The sequence below is a fragment of the Polypterus senegalus genome, chromosome 2 (assembly GCF_016835505.1).
Source record: "Polypterus senegalus isolate Bchr_013 chromosome 2, ASM1683550v1, whole genome shotgun sequence".
NCBI classification, from domain to species: domain Eukaryota; kingdom Metazoa; phylum Chordata; class Cladistia; order Polypteriformes; family Polypteridae; genus Polypterus; species Polypterus senegalus.
In genome coordinates this window covers 165,748,503-165,771,981 of record NC_053155.1, presented here as the reverse complement: position 1 = coordinate 165,771,981, position 23,479 = coordinate 165,748,503, and the positions used below count along the sequence as shown (strand labels likewise).

Here is a 23,479-nt window from a genome sequence, read left to right as displayed (position 1 = left end):
CTACCAAAGTTAAACTCAACAGTTTTGGTCTCTGCATCTGTGCTCTTACAAAAAATTGAGAAATGTATTATATAGAGTGGCGCAGGGAAAAGGGGAGATTAACAATTGACATTCAATACAAGAATAAATACATTACAAAATATATTTAATGATGAAATGTATTGTGAAGGATATGCAATTAATGATGACAATCAATACTCATTTAATATTCATTTTATGTTTTAAAGAAACTATCATGAAGGTGTTGTCCATTTCTTCATACATATTTCTGTTGTGGAAATTCTGCATTGCTCGATGTAACTAGGGCTGCAACGTTTAGTCTCCGTAACCTACGACATTGACTACAAAAAATCTTCAACGCGGATTTTTTATTGTCGACGCATCATAAACAGAACCTTCAACAGAGGCTCCAGTCACAAAGAACCACATTGATTTTTGTAACTGCAATGCACTACATGAATGTCTGGGTGCAGTATCGTTTCTTATTGTTTATCAAGACGCACACAGTCCTACCAACGCAAGCATCCTGGAGCTGTGATGCTGCCGTCTCTTGAGAGGTAAGTTTTAGAGAGTAAAGTTAGTGTCACGTGTTAACGTTGATGTTTGTACTACAATGTGTATATCAAAGTTTCGAGAATGATAGTTAACCCTTAAACTGACACATACTTGGGGGCTAATGCACCCCTGGATGCCAAATAATTTTTAGCTGCACTTTTTAAGTAAACATCACAATTCACAAATAAAATGTGAAATTTTAATGGAACACATTATTTTCATGCAAAGAGCATCACAATTACTGCAACACTGATCATTTTATACCCTGCAAATGAACTGTAAAAACTATAAAATAAAAGCTACTGCAACAATCTATTACTATATGACACATATGCAACTGAAGTCATTGATGAAATCCACTATATCACCAAGCCAACTGCGCTTGTACTGGCTTCATGCAAACACACAGGGGAAAATGCTGATGATTGCAGGCTTGTCTACTGCAGCGGCTGAATCCCAGACACAGTGTTGCTGCAGTTCTGCCGAGGCCGGCAGTGGTCGTGAGCTGGCTGCTCAACGAATATACGGCACTGACTGATCAGCTCCGGCATGCTGGCAAATTGCACTGAGAAACAACTTTAGCCGGTTGCGGAGTTCAATGAATGTACGTCGCCGAATATATGTTGCTGCATATACTCGGCTTTGCCGTGCACTGGAAGCCGACTCTAGCTGGTTGCATCGTTCAACAAATGTACTTTTCCGAATATACTTGGCTCCGGAGTGCTGGCAGTAATTACCTTGTTACATATTTTAGTCTGTTATTTTTTTATTTTGGCATAATATAGTACATGAGGTGATAAACTACAACACTTTTTTTCAGATTGTAATGATTAAAACATCTTTCTCTGTCTGCAAAATCATTCTTATGTATTTCTGCTACCGCTACTCCCCCTGAGCGTCTCTTCTCAGCAGCTGGGGAAAGTGTCTCAAAGAAGAGAGCCAGCCTCACACCAGAGCACGTCGAAATGCTCATGTTCCTATACTGCAATCAGGAATATATGAACTGAATCTTTAATAAACTGTACATTATTGTTTTATTTTATTTGAATTGAAGCTTTATTTAAACTTTTGGACTTTAAGACACACCAGTGGCCATTTTGGTTAAGTTAAATGCACTTTTTGTATTTAAAGAATATGTGCACTTTAGTTTGTATTGTTTAATGTATTTCTTTTTTATTGTGATGGTCACACTAATATAAAAACATCTGATTATTTTCAAATTCACATGTTCCACTGGTTGTTATTTTAATTTAATTAGTATTAATTTTAATCGTGTTAATGCAGAGACATCAGGGTAACATTCACAGGTGGACAGACGTGAGCAGATGAGGTAAGACATGCACTTGAGCCCAGAACAGGATGTGCAACCACAGGTCGCAGGCATCAAAATAGTCAAGCATGAAATAATCGTGACTAATCAAAAAAAAAAAAATCGATTGATTAGTCGACTACCAAAATAATCATTAATTGCAGCCCTAGATGTAACATGTCATTACGAATGTCAGTGATTTCCTCTTCAATCCTTTTAGTTTGTGACACACTTGGCTTTTAAGAACTCAAGGACCGAGTCCATCTGGTCCTGAAGCTTTTCCTGTGTTTAGCTTCCTCAGTTGACTCCTTACTTGGTCGTCAGTTATGGACAGTCCACACTGATTATCAGAGGTGAACTTGTCACTGATCATTCCAGTTGATGTGGTAGGAGTTGTTGATGTAGCAAGGATTGTGTATGGAAACTGGTCATTGCAAGAAGGTGGTAATAAAAGGGAAAATGGTTCAGGATTTTACCTTTGTCCACACGCTCTTCTAGCACATGACCTCTGGATTGCTTGAGTCTTGTATACCAAGTCCATTCCAGACATCCATCATGTTATTCTGAGTGTGTTTGTTTTCTATTTTAGCTTTTTAAGCATCCTTTCCTTTACTTGACTTTTTTTCTTTAGCACACACAGTAAATCCTTCAGAGCTTCTTTGTCACTGGATTTGAATGGTCTCTTTATCTCATTCAGGAGACATTTTAGTTCCTTAGTAACCCAGGGCTGCTTGTTTGGAAGGCAACACACTGTCTTTGTGTGTACCACTGTGTCAACACAGATGTTAATATAGTCTGTGATGCAGCGATTGAGTCCCTCAATATTGTCCCCATGTGAGTTGCACATCATTTCCCAGTTTGTCATTTGGAAGAAGTCGTTCAGAACTATTTTAACCTCAAGGCTCCACTTCCTCAATATTCTGGTTGTAATAGGTTATTATTTAAGAACAGGCTTGTAGCTGGGCATACGATAAATCAGGTTGTCATTAGATTTGACTAAAGGAGCCAGTAGATTAAACTTAAATGCATGTTTAACATTTGAATACAACAGGTCCAGCTTCTTATTTCTTCAAGTGGGACCAGTAGCAAACTAATATAAATTTGTCATGTTCCCTCAAAAGTCACATGGTTGAAATCATCACATATTATAACTAACAGGGTAGGAAGTGAGTTATTATTAAAGTGTTGGTGACAGAATGAATAATTTTCGTTACTAGGTTCCTTTTTGAGAAGGGAGGAAAATAAAAATTAATAAGGATGATGTAATTTATATCTCAGGGCAAATAACATAGACAAATTCCGAAAGCCAGAATTTCAATGTCCAAATTACAAACTCTAGTTTTAGCAGTAATATGCTCCCTTTCACACCAATCCTCATTCACAAAGATGACCAGTCCCTCTTCTGTCTTTTTTTACTCACTGCACTGGGATTCTAACTTCTCAAATAAGATGAACTACTGTCAGGTATATCAGGCCAGTGGCTACTATCAGTGACAAGCGAGAAGCCAGATCAATTCTAATTTTAAATAAGACTAGTAACTAGCAAATAACTTCAGAAAAAAGAAAAACATTGAGCAATATGGAGCTCCTGTAAAAAGGTTGCTGCTTAAACAGCACCCGGAAGTAACACTGAATTAAATAAGGGATAGAAAAGTAGCACCTTGCCAGTAACCAGTCTATAATAGATTTGGGTCATTGTGGCGAAAAAAGTTATGTGCAGTAAGATAGTGTCCATTCACCATAACATAAATTAGAGATCCATTTTTTTGATTATATTGCTCATAAAAAAATTTAGTCATCAATCATTTTTGCTTTTTACAGTAAAATCAACTATGTTTCAAGTTTACAAATGAATATCTGGAGTTGATTACATTTATGATGTTCTAAACATAAAGGTACTTACTGAAAGTGCCAGTCTTTAATGTAGCACATTTGTATTAATATGTAAAATGTGCCATCATGTAAAACATATCAAGTTAGAATATATTACCTGATGGAGGTGGAGGTCTCTGTGGAGGTGCAGGTCGTGATGGTGGAACACTGGGACGAGGAGGAGGTGGGCGCTTTGGTTCTAGTCCTTGAGTCATTTCTTTATGCACATGAACAGGCTGAAAGTCAGCTAACAAATTGAGAAGAAAAAAAAAGGATATTTTCTGTTATAAAATTTAGGCATCATTTTAAAAACAATGATCTGAAATAGATGCCAGTTTTACCTTTAAAAACATTCTATGGGTAGGTTTACTACCAAACAAATAGACATATTTTGCTGAAAACCAAAGCAGCATTAGATGTGCAATACCTGTGCAAAACTCTTCATTACCATGCTCTGTTTGAAACTATTTAATTGACAATCAACATATGTTCAAATGCTTCATCAAATAAAATACATTTTTTCCAGATTATAATGGTATTATGTACAATGCCTTCACACTTTTTATATGATGGTTTTGCCTTGGTTTTATTTGGGGGGAAATTAGGTGACTGGCAAACATATTGAGCTGAATTGCACATTTTCATCAAAACTGTTCCAATGTGCGGTTTTATTAAGGTACATAAACTTTGTCACTGAAAAATGTTCTTTAATAAGCTAACCCATGGCAAAATGTTATTAAACTTTTCATAATCATCACAGATGGGTCGAAGAGGGGTTTGGAGACTTGCTGTGGCTGAGTTGCCTATAGTGATTCATAATATTATTAAAATATATATATATATTTTCCAAATTATTTGCTACAATTTATATAACGATTGTTTAAAAATACACTAATATTTTTCAATTATGTCAACACTGCTGCCATAACTACTGATTCATTCAAATCACAATGACTCCATTATCACTGCATTGTAGACAACATGTCATTAACATCAAAGTAATGCATGTTTAACTTCACTTGCAAGCTAAAAAAGGCTTAATTTAATATAAGCAAGCAGTATTTATTGACAACAGATTTTTTTTCTGCTGTCAAGAATCAGGCACTTTTATTAGTATTAATAGCAATGTCCTTAATTTTATGCAGTTGTTAGTTACAGATGCAGCCACAGAGAATGAATGAAAAATCTTGCATTACTCATTACTTACATGCCGCTAAACTTACATTTTATGAAATTGTCAATACTGTGACTGCATTAGCTTGGAAATCCACCAGATGGAACACAGAGGGGTTTAAATCAGGGGCCCTCAATCATAGTCCTGGAGAGCCACAGTGGCTACAGGTTTTTATTCCAGTCAGTTTGCTAATTACAACTCAGTCCTTGCTGATAATGAAAACTGGTATTCAACTCTATGCCTTGTTCGTGTTTTAATTCATCAAAAACAAATGGTAATTACATTGAGGGGGTGCTCAATTGCAGTCCTGGAGGTCCAGAGTGGCTGCAGGTTGACAAACCAATTGCTTAATTATTTACTACTAAAGGAATACATTCTTTGGGCTTAATTTTATTTATCTTGCCTGTTAACAATTCAGAACAGTTAATTGCCTACTTCAGTATTTAGCAGCTGCATTTAATTGTTGCCTGTTTTCTTAACCAGACATCCTTATATATAATTTCATACAATCCATATGTATGGTGTTCGCAGCAATACCTTGAGCAGCCACAAGAGCAGCGCGGAAGGATGCGGGAAGGATGCGTAACTGAAACAACGTAGACTTGCTAATGCGACCACACGTTGGCTACACAACAAGCACAACAAACGGACGAGCAGCGTACGGCTACAAATGCTACTAACGCTGAAAGTAATCGTGCAAATCGGACACAAAGGACAGATGAAGAACATGCGCTACAGAATGCTACTAAGGTTGACAGACATCGTGCCCGCCGTGCACAAGCGACTGAAGAAGCTCAAGCAGCCACAAATGAAGCATGGGTTGAAAGAAATCGAGCAGCCCGTGCCTTGCGGCGGCCGAAAAGGTCTATTTTAAAAACAAATCAGTGCCATGAAAACAAAATCATTTCAAGCACTTAACAAAACAAATAATTCTTTGCAGATAAAGTATGGATTTCACAAAGGTTTAATTTTCAGCCCAATTCGATCGGGCTCCCAGTCACTAGTTAGTTAATAATGAAAGGCAGAAAAACCAATAAATCAATACTCTCCAGCTAATGTGCTTCCTTTTAAAACTTTGCATATGCACCATGAAGTATCTGTGTTAAAATAAATGTTTAGAAATAAATGAGGGGAATTGGAAGAACTATTTAGTTTAAATCTGTTCTGGTGCACAAAACACATGGAAAGTGTTCTCAGAGAAGCTGCAATTAAATATTCTCTTGGATGTCACGCTTTAAATCAGGCTTATTTTAAAACCTACAAATATATGTTTGGTGTCACTCTTTTCAGAATTTATCGAACTTTAATGTTAGATAAGTTTAATGTTAGATTTTCAGATTCATATTCTGTTTTTAAATTATAAACTAAAAAATATCAAGAACCCCCCCGAGACGAGACTTAACCAAAAGTTCCAAGAGATTTAACTAAGCCTGGAGCCGGAAATAAACAACAAAGAGTAAGACAGCTGCTGCACAGGCTTTTAAATGTTTGAAGTACTGCGCAAGATGCAGATCATGCGGAACATCAGCAGCAAGCCAGTAGCTGATCGAGCAAAGAGGAGGTAAAAAAAAATAAAATTATTGGTATACCATTGTATCACCTTTTAAGAGGGGGATAAGGAGGAGCGACCTTAGGATGCGTTCAGCCCCTCTTCACAACGTGAGCAGCAGCGACATGAAGTGGCTGACGCGTAGCACAGGCTGGGGGGTTGGCGAGCAAAGTGAGCAGGGGGTAACCCCCTAATAGTTAAAATTCATTTAAGTTTCATTATCAGCCAGGACTGTTTTCTAATTAGGAAATCAGTTGGAAGGAAAACCTGTTGACACTATGGTGTATATCTAGAACAAACCTGTGCACAAATCCAGGTCTAGATTTAGCAACAATCTTTCCTTATTTTATGGAATTTAAGTTTAGACTTTGATTGGTTTTAAACTGTTATTATGCTGTAGCTTGAAAATGTGATATGTACTTTTTAGACGTACATCTTCAAAGAGAAAATTCAAAGTAAATTTGTTTTATAGAAAATGCAAACAGTAATAGTACTACAGTAATCCCTCCTCGATCGTGGGGATTTCTGGATAGGTGAAAATCCGCGAAGTAGAAACCATATATACTTTATTTAATTTTTCCTTTTAAGGTATTCAAAAACATTTTAAAGATACTGTACAGCTATAAAATGATATCTACACTGTAGACAAATATTCTATCAGAAGAACCAAATTCCAACCTTCATAAATATTCTGCCCTTTTCATAAAATGTTACTGTCTAATACTTTATCCTTTTCTAATATACATTATATAGTAGTAAGAATATAACTTTCTGTTAATGATACAGGAATTCACTGACGATTTCTACTTAGTAGCAATTTTAATATAAAATTGGGCAACACAAATATATCACAAGTGGTGGTTTTGGAAACATTTCAAAATTCTTTTTTTTCTTAAGAACCTTGTTGTTTTTGTAGTAGTATGATTACAGTTCAGTTATGTTAATGTTTAACCTTGTAGCTGCGATCAGTAATGGGACAGCATCCTTCAGGTTCCTAGCCAGATGGTCGATTCATTAATGTCAAACTTGCCACCAATAGTGGCAGCCATATTTTCAGCATGAAGATTATCTAACACCTCTATTTTCTCACTAAGCCGCATCACAGACGTTGTGGCCAATGGACTTGCACTATACTTTGGGGGCATAATTGTAAAATACAACTTGATATTTTAAGCAAAACAATGAAAATATTTAACAAATGCACAGGGAGGTTTTAAATCTCCAATAACAGCGTGATAACCACCAATGAAGCATCTAGTAGGACACTAGTCACTCCTCAAACTTGCATGCATCACACCTCTTATTGTTTTTCTGTACAGTACTGGGCATACTGTGTGAGGTTGCTAGCATGAAAGTAAAAAAGTAGGTTACAAAAAAAAAAAAAAAAATTGTGTGAATACTTAAAGTCATGAAAGTTAAACACATGCATGTTGAGGATTCACTGTATGTTTGATTATATATAAGATTACACAACAGTAATTCTAGACTAGTTACCTTACTATGTATTACAAGAAAACTAATGGAAGCATTTAATAAAGATTATACAGCACAAATCAGCTAAGAGCAGTGATTCAAACAGGTGCCATGGAAAACGTTCAGGGAGCCCAAAAGATGACTGAAGGTACCTTTAAAATTGTAGCAAAATACTCAAATCACTAAAAATGTAGATATAGCATGGGTGTTAAACTTGTGTTTTTAAAGTGGAATGCCTCATAACTATCCAAAATATAAAGTGTCTATCAGTTTTCTCAAAGACCCCACTATAACGTTAATTTTATAGATGGTGTCCGTATATAACTGAGCTGTAACACACTAACCATTAAAATGCATCTCCAGTATCTGCTCACAGTAATTCACTCAGTACAGTGTGCTGCAGCTTCTAGCCTAAATTATTAGAATGAGAACAGGCAGGTAGCAATGATCTAAGAAGAAAAAGTGGAAATATGGTGACACAACCAATGCCAAAAGGTAATTTGGTGTTTTAGCATAATGCCAAAGATGTGGAAGTCTCACAAAGGATATGGTAGGCCAATTTAACACATGCCTGTCGCTGCCACTACTCTGCTCACTTTTTAAAGCTGCACTGATGTTAGGATTGGCCACCGGTCTTCCCGTGGCTTATCTGACTGAAAACACTGACCCACAGAATTCATTTGTCTTTTCCCACTGACTTGATTACTGTATCTGGAGGGAAAACAAATTTGCATTTCCACTTATGTTAAAAGCCGTTATCGTTAATGGAAGTGCTGAAGTGCTGAATTCAGAGGACAACAAAGTAGCTTCTATAGTTAAGTTTTGGAAAAAAATATCTACACTGATTAATTCTGTTTTTAAAATTTGTGTTAGCTTTTTAATTTTCAAAAATAAGTAATTTTCTGCAGAATTTAGACAGTATTATTTATGCCAAGTGAACAGCTTTTATTATCAAAATTATCTGCAGTAAGAAACCCTTAATTTGGGGAATTACTGGTTATCTCTAAAAAAATAAAAGCCAATTCATTTTATATTATGATTAAGAAATTCAGGTACTACTAAAAATGACTTATTTAATAAAAACAGGAAGGGCATCCAGTGTAACATTTTACCAATGTAAAATGAGGCAGGAGTAGAGGAGGAAGGTAAAGACAGTGGAACTGAGGGTAGGAACTTTGAATGTTGGCAGTATGACTGGTAAGGGTAGAGAGTTAGCAGATATGATGGAGAGAAGGAAGGTTGATATATTGTGCGTGCAAGAGACTAAATGGAAAGGGAGTAAGGCCAGGTGGATCGGAGGTGGATTCAAATTGTTCTATCATTGTGTGGCTAGGAAGAGAAATGGTGTAGGGGTTATTCTGAAAGAACAGTATGTCAAGAGTGTATTGGAGGTGAAAAGAGTGTCAGACAGAGTAATGTTTATGAAGCTGGAAATTGGAGGTGCGCTGATGAATGTTGTTAGTGCATATGTCCCCAGGTTGGGTGTGCAATGGATGAGAAAGAAGATTTTTGGAATGAGCTGGATGAAGTGATGACAGTGTACCCAAGGGACAGAAAGTGATGATTGGAGTGGATTTCAATGGACATGTTGGTGAAGGGAACGAGGAAGTGATGGGTAGGTATGGTGTTAAGGCCAGGAATGAAGAAGGTCAGAGGATAGTGGATTTTGCCAAAAGGACGGGAGTAGTTATAGGCGGGGGGTATGTGTAAAAATCGAAATTAGAGCTGTCAACCACAATGATTAATGACTTTTAAGCCCCGCACCCTCTGACATCACACCGGAAGTGCCGCCCCGCTGACACAAGACCGGAAGTCCCGCCCCGTCGCCTCCTGATGACGTCACGTCGGAATTCCCCCGCCCTCCACGTGACCTATCTTCGCCCCTTTGGCACCGGCCCCCGGCGGCGGATTGGTTCAGGAAACTGTCAAGAGCATTTTGATGGATGTCTCTTATTCGGGTCTGTGAAAGGTACTTCGGCATAAAAAACCTAAGATCTCGGGGTATGGTCGTTGTGAATAGTGAATACAGAAAAGAGAATACAGAACACACGCCGCACTCGTCCTAACTCTTTTGAAAAACCCTAGGTGAATTTTGAACATCTTGTCCTATGACTGGTTAACACTGCAGACACAGGCGCTAGATCTCCGTCATATAGACCTTTACAGAGTAAAGATTATAGAATCTTTTGCAGTCTCCATTACAAGATCCATAGCACCCACAGGAAGCTGGACAATGAAGTGCAGACCCGTTTAGTTGGCCAGAACCATGGGGGTTTGCGCCCAGGGTCATATTCTAAAATATCTTAGATTATATCTATTTAGTTAGCATGTCGGCGCTGTTCATTTTCAATATAGGTGGTATATTTCCCTGACCAGGGGCTTCTTGTCAAAAGGATAAAATAAAACAGACATCCGAGATGTCCAGCCCTTGCATTCTAATTCTTAAAGATCTATCAAACTATTGTTCATTTCAAAGCAAAATGCCACCAATCATTTTGTTTATAACTAAATTAAATAAACCTCATAAATAGATCCCGGTGCTTGATAATACTTAACCCTAATTGATATCATTAAATGATACTTCTGTGTTTTATTCAAATTTAATATTTTTAATTTGCCTTTTTAAGTTTTATTTAAAAAAATTGACTCTTTAAGACACATTCAGACTATTCCGGACTGCGCATGTCAAAAAAGCTTATGGTTTATTTCAAATGTTTTTATACATCACGGCAGTTTTTCAAATTGTAATCACTCCACTTTTTCATGTGGTTATTTACTTTATTTATTTATTTTGGCACACATGTCCTTATCAGTCTAGTTCATATTCTAAACTCCAATATTTAATGTTCTTCCTGAATCAGGAGGAACACAAGCCTCACTTTTAGTGCCAGGTAAGATTCTAACAATAACCGGCTCATGTTAATTAGCCTCATAATAGCAGATGTTAAATAATGTTTTCCCCAACTCTTTGCAATCCCGTGGAACTGCCTACATAGATGACAGTTTAGCTGATAATATTCCGCAGAACACGTAAGTTCACTTGTAGTGTGCGCTGAGCTTGGGGTGATCCCTTGTTGACCCGGTCTTAAGATGTTTTTTAATCTCCTCTGTCACTTAGTATTTGTACATTTTAGTTTTTACTGTCTTATCTTTGTGATAGGGTCGAGTCAATGTTTCATTTTGGAATAATAATGTCTAGCTTAACTCTGCCCCTGACTATGATCCCTGCACAAACCCTGGTCCTTTGACTCGTATTCAAGAAGATTGCAGACACTTGGAATCACAGTTCAAACTTACGTCCCTTGACCCTGAATGCTACTAAAACCAAGGGTGCTTTTTCACAAACAGAGGGGAAAGCATTTTTCAATGACAGCCGTCCTATGTATCCTGGACTACCTAAAAGAAAGAATAAACCTCACAGTTTTAGTCAAATTTTAATCCTTGTGCTAATACATATAATAGATATGATGTAACTATTCACTAAAAACATTTTCCATCCTGATTGGCCTAACGTGTCCAAAGCCTAATCCTCAGCCCTGTAGTGTACAGGCTCCTATAACCTACTATAACCGTTCTTATTTTCAGGGGCTCATAACAAAAATGGAACACCGATGGACGGCTGAATAAACAAGGGAATCTAACTTAGCTTAAAATGCCGAAGAGTGTTTTACAAATAAAACCCTACACAGTGGTTTTCAAACTGGGGGCTGACCACGCTAGGGGGCGCGAAGTAACAAAAAGGGGACTCGAAGATGTGAAAAAAAGAAAACAAGAATCGAAAATATAAAAAATACATCTATTGAACCCAAAACAAATTAACTTAAACTACCTTCTGATACAGAAAAATAAATATAGAGATAGATAAATGCCGATACATGTTAAGTAGGTATAATAAAATATGCAAATAAAAAGTGTCATGAGAATAAAATCTGTTTTTTTCATGATTAGCAGGCCAAAGAACTGGCCATTTGAGAAAAAATAATCATAAATTTGTGTTGTAAGCAGAATCTGAATGACTTGAGCTGGCAAGAAAAGATATATGGTAGAAGATCTCTGATGTCTCCAGTTCCTTTAGGGACTTTATACTGGCTATTATCATTTAAAATGAGTACAGAAATTAAGTTCTATGCTTTGTTTGGGGTGGATGTGATCAGAAAGGCACTAATGCTTCCAAAGATCAGTCAGGAAAACTGTTGGAAAAATGGGCAGAACTCTTTTGGAAACAAGGATTTTTCTTATAATGTTTTAAAATCAGACCTTTACAAAGATGCTTTTAGATGCTTTATTTTCTAAAAATGCTTTATTTTCATGTTAAAGCAATCGGTCGTTTTACCTGGTTACTGAACATGTATTTTTGTTCACTAACGCTTTAGTGTTTCATTAAGAATTAACCGAATATTTGATAATTAGTTTAAGCAGAAAGAGTAATTAGCTCTGCTATTTTGTGAGCTATACAAGCGTGCTGAGCTGTTGGCTCCCATTTATGAGGTCACTAACATGAGCTAAAGCTGCTGATTTTAAAAACATGATTTTAGTTCGATGAACTTCGGAGGTGCAAAAAGGGCTTCTTACATCCCCTGCCTCTAGTTAAACCAGCACACCTCACTATGGCCTCCTGCTCATTCTTATAAATCTCCGTTTAAATGCACAAGTGTATTTACAGAGTTTTCCATTGTCAAAAGGCTCCTAGGTGATAGAAATGAGCTAAGCAAAAAATTAAAATTCATTGACCGCAGCAACATGTGGAATCTGTCTCTCTTGTGCGGTGTGGGGTTACTTTTAAAAATAACTTCATTATATTATACATACAAAATGAGTAACCTAAAAATGTTATGTATTTTAAGGGACGGCAGGTATGGGCCGGCATCTTGACATGTACAGGACCTTGTTCATTAGCCTGGGTGCAAGCCCCTATTAAACCTGAGGCCACAGAAGGAATAGAGAGCTTTTACAGTGTCACACACGTGCGCATGGGAGGCAGCTAAAGGGCTTGAGTGAAGGCAGTTCGGAGGCATGCCGGGGTGTGGCAGAGTGCACGGACTCTTTTTCTCCCTTGCCTGTAGACCATCCCCGGGGGATTTCACCTGGATCTCCTGACATCACTTCCGGGACTGAGCCAATGGAAGTCGGCCACACCAGCTCCAGTCCCTCTGATGTCACCTCCGGCTACGAGCCAATGGTGGAAGACCACGTGCCAGATCCATACGACCTCACTTCCTGTCTCCCCCTTTAAAACCTGCCCCTTTTCCTTTGTTTCCTTAGTCTTGTTTTGGACTCGGTTGTATGCACTTCAGTGCTCTGTATTTTGCTAAGAAAAACGACTTTTGCAGCCAGGATACCACAATATACGGGTGGCTGCCCCAACTCTTTATCTGTCAATGTCTCGTTCTTGTGACAACAGGCAGAAGTGTTAAAAAGAGACACAAGGCGTTTGTAGCACGAGACTGCTCCATGTCTTTAAAGGTGATAAATCAAAGTTTAGGTTTGTACATGACCTAATCCTAACAAATTCCTGAGACTACCATCCGGTGAGCTCTCTGAGGGTCACCCAGCAGGTGCTCGAAACGGGCGGGCTCAGTTGTTTGCAAGCAAACTCGCAGAGTCCTTCCCCCGATTGGGGTGCTTGCAGAGCCTGACTTTACTTTCTGTGTGTAGAGAGAGAGCAGGGGCTGCTCGCAGAGGGGTCGGCTAAAAGCTGACTGGGTCTGCCACTTGGTCTTTCTCTCTGGGAAATCAGCTTCATTGCTAAAACTGTTTTTTACTGCAGAGTCCGTCCCTGGGAAACCTGATTTAGCTGAAGTGTGAAATCGGTCTGTGCTGGAACCATCAGCCCCTCCCTGAGCCATACGGGCCGCTTGCTTCCACAAGATGTTTCCTTTGGTCAGCTGAAGACACCTGTATTTAAAATGTGGGGTGAGTTTGAATAGAAAAGGGCTTGTTTTAGATCGATTGTTATACAACTTATATTAAGTAATATAATTACAAATTATACAGCCCAGGATAGATTTTTTTGACGTCTCAAACGTGATTTATAAGGGAACTACTGCATATTATTTACCTAACTGTGATTTTTAAAGGGCAGTTATCTCAAGCTTTACAAGCTAATCTTTAAAAACCCCTTAACTTTAAAAGATCCATCCGTCATGGGCAGAGGTCTGTGCGGTGTTCACACTTTATTTTATTTTATGACACTGTGTATTTGACCTATAATCTTCTCTTGCCTGTCATGGAGCTCTGTCTAATTACCTGAAGTTACAGGAATTGGGAAGTGATGAACTATTTTGGTAAGAAAATGTTTTAAGGTCTACATAAGTAAGAGTATAAAGGGGAAAAGTGTCACCCTAGGGCCATCCCATGACAAAACAAAAATCATAATTGGGGTTTTCTGTTTTTAACTTTTTAATTAAAAATAGTAAAATGATTTCTAATTATCACCTGTGTAAATAGAAATAATTTCAGTTTTTTGAGTAGACAGAAAATATCAAAATTTTGCGCTAGTGTAACAGTAAGTGCTTTTACATGCACGTACAAAACTGGGTTAAGGTAGAAAACATGCTTTCTTATAAATATCCGTTGAAATGCACAAGTGTATTTAGAGAGGTTTCTTTTGTCTGATTTTAGACAGACCCCGGAAAATAAGCCCTAAGGTTAAGCTCTGTATATATGTGAACATTTTTGATATCAACCACCAATCAGCCCAGGCTAGATTTTTCAGATGTCTCAAACATGATTAAAAAAGGAACTGCGGCATATTATTTAACTATGTGTGATTTTTAAAGGGCTGAACTAGCCGTTATCTCAAACTTTACAAGCTAATCTTTAAAAATCTCTTAACTTTAAAAGATCCATCGACAGAGGGTCTGCGCGGTCTAGAGCCCGCTGAAATTATGGGGGTATGGGAGTTTACAGACAGCTGTTGCCAAGCGGGCGATCTCGCAGGGGCTCACCCAGCTGGAGTGGGTGCTCGAAGCACACAACTATGCAAAGGCGATCGCGCTCCACGCTGCAGCAGGGGCTGTCTCAGCCCGTGTCTACGCTCTGAGAGAGAGAGAGAGACAGGCCTGCTTGCAAGGGGTCTGCTAAAAGCGGGGCTGCTTGATTTCTTTCTGAGAAACCTGCTCCATTGCTAAGAATGTGTTTACTGCAGAGTCTGTCACTGGGAACCTGATTCAGTGTTGGTTGAGGAATTTCTGTGAGATGGAAAAGGATGGACCTGTAAGTGATAAAGCAAAGATGAGATAGATATTTTAAATAATAGATACAATTAAAGCTGACTGAGTAATGCTCTTAGGGGCTGTCAGCGGGACTCAGAGCATGTCTCACCCTTATGCCAGTTCTTTCTCTTTTTGGGAATCTCTATAAGATTTTCAGAGCAGGCAGCATGGTTTAGATGATTCAAAGTTGAGATAGATATTTTAAATAATAGATACAGGGTTCTTACCTAAAGCAGGACAGGCCATAGGGTAACTTGCCCAGGCTGGAACGTTGTGACCTAGGTCCTAGATTCCATTTTTCCCGGTCAGTGTCTTTAGAAAATGCTCGGCTGTTTTATGCCGCCCAGTTTCATAAGTGGCCGGGAAGTGTGGGGCGCCTATGGTTAAATGCGGCCTGACTCAGACCGTGTCTTTGATCTGACAGTTTGTTATCTGTGTGTGTGTGAGCTGGAAAAATGCAAGTTTTTGAAGCCAAGATGAGAACAAAATGCTTGGCTTTTTATATGGCCTTTCAGAACTGCCCGGTAAGTATCGGGGGACTGGCATGTCTGGGGAGGCCGTCCGTCAGGTGCTGCCTTGGGCCCAGAGGCCGAGGCAGTCCCTTGAGGCCGGCGGGGTACGGAACATCCTCGGGTCGGTGCTGGGGCGACTTTGGGCTTGTCTGAGCTGGTCAGGACACGTCCCGAGCCTGTCTGGGCGTGTGCCAGAGAAAGGGCGGGGGCCGAGGCAGCCCCGGGCATGTCTGAGCTGTTCACGACATGCCCAGGCATGTCCGAGCTTGTCGAGGTAAAGGCTGTAACATGCCTGGGCTTGTCTTTCGGGAGAGGGGGGCGGTGGTGAGTTCAAACAGCGGACAGACATCCATCAAACGGCCCTTGACAGTTTATTTCGCCCGGCAGGTGCAATCCGAGTTCAAACAGCGGTCAGACATCTGTCAAACGGCCGTTGACAGTTTTACTGAACCAATCAGGGGCCAGGGAAGGGTTCAAGGAGGAGTCGGGGCGGGGATAGGGAGCCTTACACCAATCCGCAGCCAGGGGCCGGTGCCAAAGGGGCGGAGATAGGTCACATGGAGGGGCGGGGGAATTCCGACGTGACGTCATCAGGAGGCAACCGGGCGGGACTTTCGGTCTTGCGTCAGTGGGGCGGCACTTCCGGTGTGATGTCAGAGGGGGTGGGGCTTAAAAGTCATTAATCATTATGATTGGCAGCTCTAATTGCGATTTTGACACATACCCCCCGCCTATAACTACTTATGGGCATGGTTTTTTTTTTTTAAGAAGAGGGAGGAAGATGCACACAGGTAGATTACATCCTATGCAGAAGAGTCAATCTGAAGGAGATTAAAGACTGCAAAGTGGTGGCGGGGAAAGAGTAGTTAAACAGCATAGGATGGTGGTCTGTAGGATGATGTTGGAGATCAAGAAGTGGAAGAACGTGAGGGCAGAGCCAAGGATCAAATGGTGGAAGTTGAAAAAGGAAGACTGCAAGGTTGAGTTTAGGGAGAAGGTGAGACAGGCACTGGGTGGTAATGAAGAATTACCAGACAGTTGGGAAACTACAGCAGATGTAGTAAGGGTGATAGCAAGAAGGGTGCTTAGCCTGACATCTGGACAGAGGAAGGAGGAAAAGGAAACCTGGTAGTGGAATGGGGAACTACAGGAGAGTATACAGAGGAAGAGGATGGCAAAGAAGAAGTGGGACAGTCAGAGAGATGCAGAAAGTAAACAAGAGTACAAGGAGATAAGGCACAAGGTGAAGAGAGAGGTGGCGAAGGGTAAAGAAAAGACGTATGATGAGTTATCTGAGAGGTTGGACACTAAGGACCTATACTGATTGGCTAGACAGAGGGACCAAGCTAGGAAAGATGTGCAGCAGGTTAGGCTGATAAAGGATAAAGATGTAAACATACTCACAAGTGAGGAGAGTGTGTTGAGCAGATGGAAAGAGTACTTTGAGGGGCTGATGAATGAAGAAAACGAGAGAAAGAGACAGATAGAGGGAGAGAGAGAAGAGGTTGGATGATGTGGGGATAGTGAATCAGGAGGTGCAACGGATTAGCAAGGAAGAAGTAAGGACAGTTATCAAGAGGATGAAGAATGGAAAAGCCGTTGGTCCAGATAACATACCTGTGAAAGCATGGATGTGATTAGGATAGATGGCAGTGGAGTTTTTAACCAGATTGTTTAATGGAATCTTGGAAAGTGAGAGGATGCCTGAGGAGTGAAGAAGAAGTGTAATGGTCCAGATATTTAAGAATAAGGGGGATGTGCAGGACTGTAGTAACTACAGGGGGATAAAATTGATGAGCCACGGCATGAAGTTATGGGAAAGAGTAGTGGAAGCTAGGTTAAGAAGTGAAGTGATGATTAGTGAGCAGCGGTATGATTTCATGTCAAGAAAGAGCACCAAAGATGTGATGTTTGCTCTGAGGGTGTTGATGGAGAAGTATAGAAAAGGCCAGAAGGATTTGCATTGCATCTTTGTGGACCTGGAGAAAGCATATGACAGGGTGCCTTGAGAAGAGTTGTGGTATTGTATGAGGAAGTCAGGAGTGGCAGAGAAGTATGTAGGAGTTGTACAGGATATGTACGAGAAGAGCGTGACCGTGGTGAGGTCTGCAGTGGGAGTGATGAATGCATTCAAGGTGGAGGTGGGATTACATCAGGGATCAGCTCTGAGCCCTTTATTATTTGCAATGGTGATGGACAGGTTGACAGATGAGATTAGACAGGAGTCCCCGTAGAATATGATGTTTGCTGATGACATTATGATCTGTAGCGATTGTAGGGAGAAGGTTGAGGAGACTCTGGACAGGTGGAGATATATTCTACAGAGGAGAGGAATGAAGCTCAGTAGGAATAAGACAGAATACATGTGTGTAAATGAGAGGGAGGTCAGTGGAATGCTCAGGATGTAAGAAGTAGAGCTGGTGAAGGTGAATGAGTTTAAATACAGTGATCCCTTGCTATATCGCACTTTGACTTTCGCAGCTTCACTCCATCGTGGATTTTATATGTAAGCATATCTAAATATATATCACAGATTTTTTGCTGGTTCGCGGATTTCTGCGGACAATGGGTCTTTTACTTTATGGTACATGCTTCCTCAGTTGGTTTGCCCAGTTCATTTCATACAAGGGACGCTATTGGCGGATGGTTGAGAAGCTACCCAATCAGCGCACGTATTATGTATTAAATTAAAACTCCTCACTGATATAAGATATGCTACCCGCACCATGCTTCGCATACTTAAAAGCTCTAACAGCACCTATTGATTTTGATTGTTTGCTTTTCTCTCTCTCTCTCTGACATTCTCTGCTCCTGATGGAGGGGTGTGAGCAGAGGGGCTGTTCGTACACTGGCCTAAAGGATACGGATGCTCCTCTAAAAAATGCTGAAAGACTACCTTCACATTGCTCCCTTACTTGCGGCTGCTTTGTTGGGCGGTGCTTCACATACTTAAAAGCACCTATTGAGTTTTGATTGTTTGCTTTTCTCTCTCTGTCTCTGTCTCTCTGACATTCTCTGCTTCTGACGCGCACTCCTTTGAAAAGGATGATATGTTTGAATTCTTTTAATTGTGAGACGGAACTATCATCTCTGTCTTGTCATGGAGCACAGTTTCAACTTTGGAATGCAACCCCCGCGATCGAGGAGGGATCACTGTACTTGGGATCAACAGTACAGAGTTATGGGGATTGTGGAATAGAGGTGAAAAAGAGAGTGCAGGCAGGGTGGAATGGGTGGAGAAGAGTGTCAGGAGTGATTTGTGACAGATGGATATCAGCAAGAGTGAAAGGGAAGGTCTACAGGATGGTAGCGAGACCAGCTTTGTTATATGGGTTGGAGACGGCACTGATCAGAAAGCAGGAGACAGAGCTGGAGGTAGCAGAGTTAAAGATGTTAAGAATTGCATTGAGTGTGACAAGGATGGATAGGATTAGAAATGAGTACATTAGAGGGTCAGCTCAAGTTGGATGTTTGGGAGACAAAGTGAGAGAGGCGAGATTGCGCTGGTTTGGACATGTGCAAAGGAGAGATGCGGAGTATATTGGGAGAAGGATGCTAAGGATAGAGCTGCCAGGCAAGAGAAAAAGAGGAAGGCATAAGAGAAGGTTTATGGATGTGGTGAGAGAGGACATGCAGGTGATGGGTGTAACAGAACAAGATACAGAGGACAGAAAGATATGGAAGAAGATGATCCGCTGTGGCGACCACTAACAGGAGCAGCCAAAAGAAGAAGATTTAATAAAAACATAAAGGCTGTTTTTGAAATGATTTCTTAGTTTTTGTACTATGCTTTCTAAAATTCAGACATTGTAACAGCACTATCAGGAAATATAATTTTGTTAATGAATGCAAGTTCAAAAATAAGCATCTTTGTCAAGACTACAGCAAAAATAGAAGAGTTTAATACCATGATCCTTGCATATTATTGTAGTTAACTGGAGGACCTTGAAGGAATAAAGATAGAAAACTGAACTTTAAGACTATTAGAGAATGTTCAACATTCATGTAGACATGGTCAACTGTGTTTCATGGATATGCTAGAATCTTAAGAGTAAGTAACAAAAGCATTTGCACATACAATAAGGTGTGAATTAATTTTCAAAAAATATTTTAATCTGCAAGTAGCAGAGATTCAAATTACACATTGCAGAGGGGTTCAAGACTAGGTTAAACTGAGAAACAAATTGATTAAGGTATATGGAACTCTCTGGCATCAGTGTTGAAGCTACTGCTCTATTTAAGTTATATTAGAGATCTTAATTAAAAAGTAACAGATGAGCTGATTATGTTGCAGGGAATAGCTGTAGAAAATTCAGACTTGCTTAGTTATATGACAGATTATGTTTAATGTAAATTAATGTTTTACAGATAACAATACCACTGCGGCACTCCTTGTGTGATTTTGGGTTATAAAAAAATAAATTGTATTGTATTGTGCTAAGTTGGGAAAAGAAGATTTTTTCTTCTTCATATGTCTTTGTTGAACCATTAAAAACATACACTGCTACTGGGGCCGGTAAAGAGTGTGTACTATCTGTGGTCCCAGTTAAAGTTAAGTCTAAAATAAGTGGAACGTGTAGAAACGTATACTTTAATAAACTCTGTCAGTACAGGTACATTCTGTACAGAAAGCTTGCAAGAGCAATTAAATTTTCCTGGAAGAAAGGCTCAAGTCTATATAAACACAGTAGAAAGGGACAAAGTAAATAAACAGAAACTAATAAAATGTTCTGTTTTATTGGAATTATAAGTCAGTGGGGTAGAAGAAAACATGTATTGAATTCCCATGGGTTTTCATACTGAACATTATACCAGTTAAATGAGAGAACATCTCTATGCAAGAAGATATCACACGTTGGTCTTATCTCAAGGACATGCATCTACCCCAGATAAAGGCAGAAGTAGGCTTGTTGATAGGTACAAATGTCTCTAAAGCCACGGATCCATGATAAGTCATAAACAGTAGAGCTGAAGGTCCTTATGCTGTGAAGACAGTTCTGGGGTGGATTGTTAATGGCCAAGTAAAGGGGCAGATAGCGCAAGACTGCAAAGTTACTCAGTCAATCGTGTGTCAATAATAGAAATGGAACAAATGTTACTTTAGCAATACAATACAATTTATTTTTGCAAAGTCACACAAGCAGTGCCGCAATGGAAATGTCACAGGAGGACATTATGTTCATGTTTATAGCCTCAGAGTGTGCAAAGTTATTGGATGGACACTATTGTATCAATCTGCTCTTTAAAGATGACACACTTAAAGTGCTTAATAAACATTGCATTGCAGAACAGCATGCTATTAGCCTCAGGAGAAAACTTACAAGGAATCCAACATTTCATGAGGATTACAAAATTTTCAAGAAGGGCATGCTATTAGAAGTTTTATCAGAACAGCTGTCACTTAAAGAGAGTGTGGTACATCCCTCACCACGGAGTATATCATCCAAAGAAAAATAAAATTAGAGTGGTTTTTGACTGTACAGCAACTTGCCGAGGCTTCTCATTAAATGAACAGTTGCTGAAAGGACCTAAATTAACTAATACACTCATTGGAGTTTTTAGAGATTCAGAGAGCAGGTAATCACTCTAATGGCAGATATCAAATCAATGTTCTACCAAGTGAAAGTACCAGATGAAAATATTGATCTTCTTCACTTCCTGTGGTGGCCTGAAGGTAATCTATACAATGGAATACAAACGACAATACATCTTTTTGGTGCTACTTCTTCACCCAGTTGTGCCGATGTAATAAGCATATAAGTTTAATATTTCACTGTGCTCTGTGCAAATATATTTTATAAATCTGCCTTATTCTACATGCACAGTTGAAACAGAGACAGATTTACCACAGGGGTTCACCATATAGGAACTGCTAGGCAAGCATTATAAGACAAGACAGAAAGGGACAACTGCAAAACGGGCAGACTGAGGACCATTGTATACTATGTTTGTGAGTCAAAGTCAGCATAAAACCTAAGCGGGGGCCTGCACATGAAGAAAGAGTATAAACCCTTGGACCATTGCCCGACACACCTTTGAAGCCAACGGACAGATGGAAGATAACGTCATCCGATCCTGAAAATCATTCCATTGCACCGCAAAAATGGCAGACTCTACACATTGGGCCCCCACTCCCAAACTGGGTTCTTGCCATTGGCTTCCTTCGTCTGTTATGTAGCATAAGCCATCATTAAACAAAGCTAAGTAATTTCTCCTATGTGATTTTTTACCGCTGTATCACGATCGCCTCTTTATATTATATCTATATAGGTTTGAGTTATGTAACACACCATAATCACGAAAGAACTCATTCCTAGGGAGCTAATGCCCACTGCTGGATACAGCCACTTGTGCTTTACAAAGGGTGCTTTACTTATGCTTTACGAGGATGCCAGAAGCACAGCTTCTGAGGAAGCAGTTAACACTGTGCTTCACAATTTCTATGTTGATGACTGTTTAAAGTCATTTGCTATAGAAGAACAAGCCATAAAATTTGCTAAAGATCTTCAAGCCCTCTGTTTCAAAGGAGGGTTCCATCTTACCAATTGGGTGAATAACAGCCAATCAGTCTTATTGTCCATTCCTGAACAAGAGAGGGCTGTTGATCAAAAGGACTTAGACTTAAGTCATGACTTATTACCAATTGAAAGAGCCTTAGGTGTTCAATGGTGCAAACAAATTGACAGTTTTGAGTCCCAGTAAAGCTGCAAGATTAGCCTGTTACAAGATGAGGTATACTGTCAGTGGTCAGTTCAATATATGATCCACTTGGATATTTAGCGCCAGTTATATTGCCTAAGTTATTTTAAGGGAACTGTGTAAAGAGAAATATGGGTGGGATGATGTTGTGATGTGAAATTTTGCATACAAGTTGATAATTTTGCATGCATTTATTTGTAATTTAGGCAAAGCAATGGAGTATTAGTTTTGCATTAGTGAAAAGCATTCATGTTTACCCTCCTTTTAGTGTAATTTTATAAGTCTCTCTCTCTCACCCTCCACAGGAAAGCCAGACTGCCTAACTGCCACGCTTTATCTTAACATATGGTTTGGAGGGCAGGTATGAAGGTGTTCTATTCCCCCATTGGTCTGAAGTATGGCTTTTTGGAATTGGCTTGTATCAAAAGCCTTTAAGTACCATGACACCCTGTTGGCTCTAGGGGTTGAACACAAAAACCTATAAATTTGCTTGCTTTACCTCACCCTCTCTCTCACCAAACTGATGAAAGACCATCTCACACCATGAACTGAAAAGGACAACAAAATAAAGAGCACAGCTTGGCAGCCATATTGAGACAGGCATACGGCCTGTTCTGAAGAAAGCTGACCACAAAATGATGCCTTAACTAGAGACATTTTAAGTAACTAACAAGTCTATAAGCCGCTTGAAACTACACATCACCATTTATCAGGTTGTATGGTTGCTAATATTCAAATGTACTTTGCATATTGTTATTTATGAATGTTATCAATAATACATTGTCTAAATTGTAACTTAACTCCTGCTTGTCTTTTACTACACCTAATTGCCTGAGGTTATAGATGTAGAAGGGAAGGTGGGGAGAAGTTATATACTATAATACCTTATAAACAGTGATATGTCTGTGAAATTTGAGGCATTCTGACCAAGGCTACATATTAATAATACATTAGGGGAAAGTAGCATAAAATATTACTCTACCAAGACAAAACAGATGAGTGGAAGTATGTCCAGCAATGTAAAAAATGGATGGACGACTTGAATCTACTTGAATCTGGTCATATAATGTCTGCACAAATGCATAATTTTGGAGATGCTTCTGAAGATGGGTATGGCACCGT

The 23,479-nt window shown here is 39.4% G+C and overlaps 1 protein-coding gene across 1 annotated transcript in view; it reads right to left on the bottom strand.

Moving 5' to 3' along the window:
- The window catches only part of synj1 (synaptojanin 1), a 488,307-nt gene that overhangs the window by 39,791 nt on the left and 425,037 nt on the right, over positions 1-23,479 (bottom strand). Inside the window, exon 24 of the mRNA XM_039746285.1 lies at positions 3,855-3,983. Within this exon, the coding sequence (XP_039602219.1) occupies positions 3,855-3,983 (129 nt within the window). The remainder of the gene's footprint in view (positions 1-3,854; positions 3,984-23,479) is intronic.